Below are 4889 nucleotides of genomic sequence, written 5' to 3'. Positions count from 1 at the left end.
AATTCAGGGCCCGTTAGCCTCGACCTCACAGAAAAAGATGTCCAATACTCTATCTACTATTTCCGCAGCCTGGAGAGCTTGGACCTGGAGGTGGTGAAATGCCTGTACCGTTCCTTAATTGCATTCACTTTCAGCTCACTACCGTGCCTATGAATCAGAATGGTGCAACGATTATCTGCACCAACTGCACAATTGTCATCGTATTGTATTGCACGACTGATCACTTTATCTCTGTTCGATGACTTTGCACATTGTCGCACAGCTGTCAATGGGTGGTACTATTGCACGACAGCACCATAACATTACAAAAGTCTTTCGATACTTATTTGCTATGCCCTTGTTTATTGTAGTTGCTTGATATTGATTATACTAGTGTAGCCTGTACAACCAGAGACAAATTCCTTATGTGCTCTCCATACTTGGCCAATAAAGATGATTCTTATTCTGATTCTCATTCTGATGAATGGGCGCAACAGGCGGAGTGTATGGATGACCAAAGTTGGCCACTTCATGTCGCCAACGTCAGTCTGCCCTTGGCAGAGTCACGGACAATCAAACGGTTTAAATACATATTTAAAGATATTTTCCAAACCCAAATGGATTTTACAAAGCAGAAAGAAAAAAAAAAACAACACAAAAACTTTCTCCCCAACAATCTAAATTGTGAGGCTAGGTTCACAGTGCAGGTCTGAATGCTTAATTCGTATTTTGTGGTATAATAAGATTTTTTTTTTTTAATCTGTGCAAGCGTTTGCAGTCTGCAGTGAAAAAAAAGTTCATGATCTTTGGTTAAACTAATGCATATCATTTGTTTATTTTGGAGGAAAACACTGTAAATTTACTTAGGTTCATCACATTTAAACCATGTGTAACCAATGTACATGTTCAAAATAAGGAAAATTCAAAGGATCTTTTTTATCAGTATGCCTGGTGTGTGTGAACGTAAGCGTCCCCGAAATGACCTACATGCGCAGAAGAGGCGACGTCACTCATAACATGGTGTTTTTGGAAGTGCTCCATCAGGTACGGGCCACGGACATGGTTGGGGCTCATCTTTTTATCATATCATATCTACAGAGGAGCGATGCAAGAGGAGGTATAAATATTTTGGGGAAATGAGGCAAGGCTTTGGGATCTCGTTTCATGGAGACGCCATTAAAGATTACGGCACGTCATGACCTCCCGTAATAAATGAACCATCTGTCTGTGTGGCTGAATTACACCACAAATGTCAACTTTATGCTTCATGTTTCAAGTAGAAATTAATTACAGTCACCAAAAAAAATCAAATAATACTGTTACTCAAATAACTTTGCAGAGTCACGGACAATCAAACGGTCAATCCCTCCGAGAATCCTGCATCCATATGAAAATGGTATTAAAGTCACAGGTATCAAACATACCTAAATGTGGGTTGGCCAGGACGGTGGCTAGAATGACCAGGGGTGGCCGTGTCCACCCCTGGTCACTCTGGCCACATAGCACATAGCACCTGCCCTGTCCTGGCCCACGTGGCTTCAAACGAACTGTCACCACCGTGGGAAAAAATGCTTTTATAGTGTACATTTGAGACCATGCTGTGGTGGCCATGACGCGCTCTTCCTCTCTGGTGCTCATTCCAGCCGTCCGGTTGAAGGCGCTACCGTACTGAGCAATGTTTGCCATCCTGTGGTTAACACTGATATTACATTTTCAACGGCTCAACGAGTGTAAACAAAATTAATCTACAGGGCCAATTCGAATTTGAGCTGCAGGCCCTAAACAGCGACGCCAGTCAAATATAGCAAGTTACTTACCGTTTGTCCTTTTTAACCTCCAGAAGATCAATATTCTTCTATTTTGGTTCGTTTAAGTGGATATATTTGTCTTTCTCGTTCGTTTGCAAATACAGCTGGTTCTTTATGGTTTTAATCTGAAGGACTCTTATCTTTTTCCGGTCTGTTTTTTGGCACCTCTGACAGCTGGACGCCGCTGGGCTGGGCGCATCTCTCAGCGCGCGCGCAACCCCCTATTGAGACTGGTCCGAAGGCGCTCTCTTCCGCCGCTACCCATTTAAAGGCCGAGTGATGCTTGTGCGACTACCTTGATCTCGCTCTCTTTTCTTCCTTCTTTCTAAAGGTATTTTACAATCTTTCATCATTACCCCCCACCGAGGCGCCGCGGATTTTCTGTCGTCCTTTGGTCTCCGAACTGCGCGGAGGAAGTGGTCACTATTGGCTGTGGTCACCGCTGTCGTGATGGTTTTGCTGGCTCTGGCGATTGCCGTGCCGCTTCTCCTCCTGCGTCCCTCGGAGACCTCCGCTCATTACTACGAGATGATGGGCACCTGTCGGATGGTATGCGACCCTTACAGCGCCAAACCCGGGGGTGGCGCCGTTGTAGAGGAAACCCAGAGCGTCAACGGCATCGCACCGCTACCACCAATGGCGCAAGGTAGCCGCGGGGAACCGGGGAGACCGGGAAAACCGGGACTCAGGGGTCCCCCCGGAGAGCCAGGACCCCCTGGCCCCAGGGGGCCACCGGGGGAGCGCGGCGGCAGCAAACTCGCCTTTCCTGCTTTAACCGCGGCAGCGGCAGAGCACAGCGAAACCGACGGTGCCAATTCTACAAACGGCGGAAGCAGGGTTGCTTTTTACGTCGGTCTTAAGAACCCCCACGAGGGATACGAGGTGCTTAAGTTTGACGACGTGATTACAAACTTGGGGAACCTCTACGATCCGAACACCGGGAAATTCACCTGCCAAGTGTCCGGGATCTATTACTTCACTTATCATGTGTTAATGCGAGGGGGAGACGGAACCAGCATGTGGGCCGACCTGTGTAAAAATGGACAGGTAAGTTACAAGTTGTAAAGTGGTCTTATCTACCTTGCAACATAAATTTAAACGATTTGATTATCGCATTTTGTGCAATGAAAACTACTCCCCACCCAAAACGCGCACTTTTACGCACGAGAAGCCAGGCACCAGGCGTCAAGGTGAGATTCATTAAAACAACAACAAACTATTACGCGCATCGAAGATGGTTTTGCGCATTGGGAGTTTGTGTGCACGTTCTTGTTTGTCACTGACTCAAATGATTATCAAGTGTTGCGTAACCATGCGCGATGATGTTGGTGAAGGGGAGGGAGAATGCACATAAGCATTTCGCTTTACTCTCCAAATGTTCTTTCAACACAAACAATATATATAAATGAAGTCTTTAAACATGTTTTCCTTTTCACTATTATCAGCACAACGGCCTTCTAAAATATGCTCTATAATATCAGACACTGTCCCCTATTTCTCAGGTCCGAGCCAGTGCCATAGCTCAGGATGCGGACCAAAATTATGACTACGCCAGCAACAGTGCCGTGCTGCACTTGGACTCGGGCGACGAAGTGTACGTGAAATTGGACGGCGGCAAAGCTCACGGAGGCAATAATAACAAATACAGCACCTTCTCCGGCTTTATCTTGTACCCTGACTAAGTCAAATTGTCAGCAGTTATTTTCATGGAAATATGTTGTTATATTGTGTTTTTGTGTCCTTTGAAGCACAAGGTGATTATGTTCATGTCAGCTGATGGACAGCTTCCTCAGGATAGAGGTTGAATACGATATTAGGCTGTGCTGGGTTAACAGTGCGTGATATTCCTCCGAATTCAAACATCAGTCAAATAAACTCGTGCAATCTTGCTATTGAAACCTGGTCGTATGTAGGTAGCAACCTTTCAAATGTTGATGAACAAAATGGCGCAAAACAAGCATCTCATGCATCTATTTAATTTACAGCACCAATTGAATGAACTCTTTCAAGTGCAATCCGACAAATCCCAGTCATATGAAGCACACATAATGACATGAACAGCCGCACAAAATAATACATCTTCTTGCTATCATGATTTCTTGTTAAGTGTCAAAAGGCAGATCATATTAATATGTTTTGCATTATCTTATAAACAAGGATTTAACACTATTACTCATTGTGTTTTATACAGTTGCAACCTGAGACTAGTGTCTACTTCTGCAATGGCCAGACCATCTTTAACCATGTAAAGCTAAACCTGTGAAATGAAAATATCCGTAGTGAGGTTTATTGTGTGTGTGTGTGTGTGTGTGTGTGTGTGCGCGCGCGTGTGTGTGTGGTGTGTGTGTTTTCTTACAAATGCAAGCATGGCATCAATATCCAAATTGGAACTAACAGTTACCTAAGGCACACACACACACAGGCTTTGGTGTTTTATGGCATGTTTGCACACTTAACAACACACCCACACCCACACCCACCCACACACACACACACACACACACACACACACACACACACACACACACACACACACACACACACGTCCATTCTTGTCCTATCATCCAAATTGCCAAAGGGGAGCTGGACCCATCTGATCATACACAACAGTGTCTGTCAACAAAGGACAGGAGTGGCGTAACAGAAACTGCCACATGTAACAATCTGGAGGCTAAAAATAAATTAAAAAAAAAACAATTAAAATGTTTTTTTTTTTGGTTTTTTTTTTTTTTATTAATTGTTTGTTTCCATTTGGGTTATCAAAATGGTTTTGCTGTGTTTGATGAAAGATGCAATAAAGCATCCAGTCATGTATATTTTGAATTCCTATCATATATTAATAAATATTGTTTCACAAAAATGTGTGTATGGCTTTAAGGCTTTTCCCTTGCGCCAAGTACAAATCTGGGCCTCGTGTGAAATGTCACCTGACTGTACCGGAAAACAGGTTGGCAGACTTCCTGTGTGTTCAGTGATAACGCCAGGCTGATAACATGATTGTTTGAACACAAACTTGCTGGAATCTTGTTTTCTTTATTGTTGGTGTCTTTGGATAAAAGTTAAATACATGTAAGTATATCATTTATTTATACAGTACAGTCA

The 4889-nt window shown here is 43.8% G+C and overlaps 1 protein-coding gene across 1 annotated transcript; it reads left to right on the top strand.

The window, feature by feature from the left end:
* The first annotated feature begins 2237 nt into the window (after window positions 1-2237).
* On the top strand, window positions 2238-4202 carry c1ql2 (complement component 1, q subcomponent-like 2). Its single transcript, XM_019873845.1, has 2 exons — window positions 2238-2834; window positions 3290-4202. Exons 1-2 carry the CDS (start codon window positions 2238-2240, stop codon window positions 3467-3469), a joined length of 777 nt encoding a protein of 258 aa, XP_019729404.1. The 3' UTR covers window positions 3470-4202.
* The last annotated feature ends 687 nt before the right edge of the window (window positions 4203-4889 follow it).

The sequence above is a fragment of the Hippocampus comes genome, unplaced genomic scaffold (genome assembly GCF_001891065.2).
Source record: "Hippocampus comes isolate QL1 unplaced genomic scaffold, H_comes_QL1_v1.1 scaffold445, whole genome shotgun sequence".
In the NCBI taxonomy this organism is placed as follows: domain Eukaryota; kingdom Metazoa; phylum Chordata; class Actinopteri; order Syngnathiformes; family Syngnathidae; genus Hippocampus; species Hippocampus comes.
This window is presented reverse-complemented; position numbering and strand designations above follow the sequence as displayed.

Bases quoted from the DNA above. Each gene is read 5' to 3' on its own strand.
- c1ql2 (XM_019873845.1), top strand. From the start codon at position 2,238: ATGGTTTTGCTGGCTCTGGCGATTGCCGTGCCGCTTCTCCTCCTGCGT. The intron at 2,835-3,289 runs GTAAGTTACAAG...CCTATTTCTCAG, and splicing joins ACCTGTGTAAAAATGGACAG to GTCCGAGCCAGTGCCATAGC.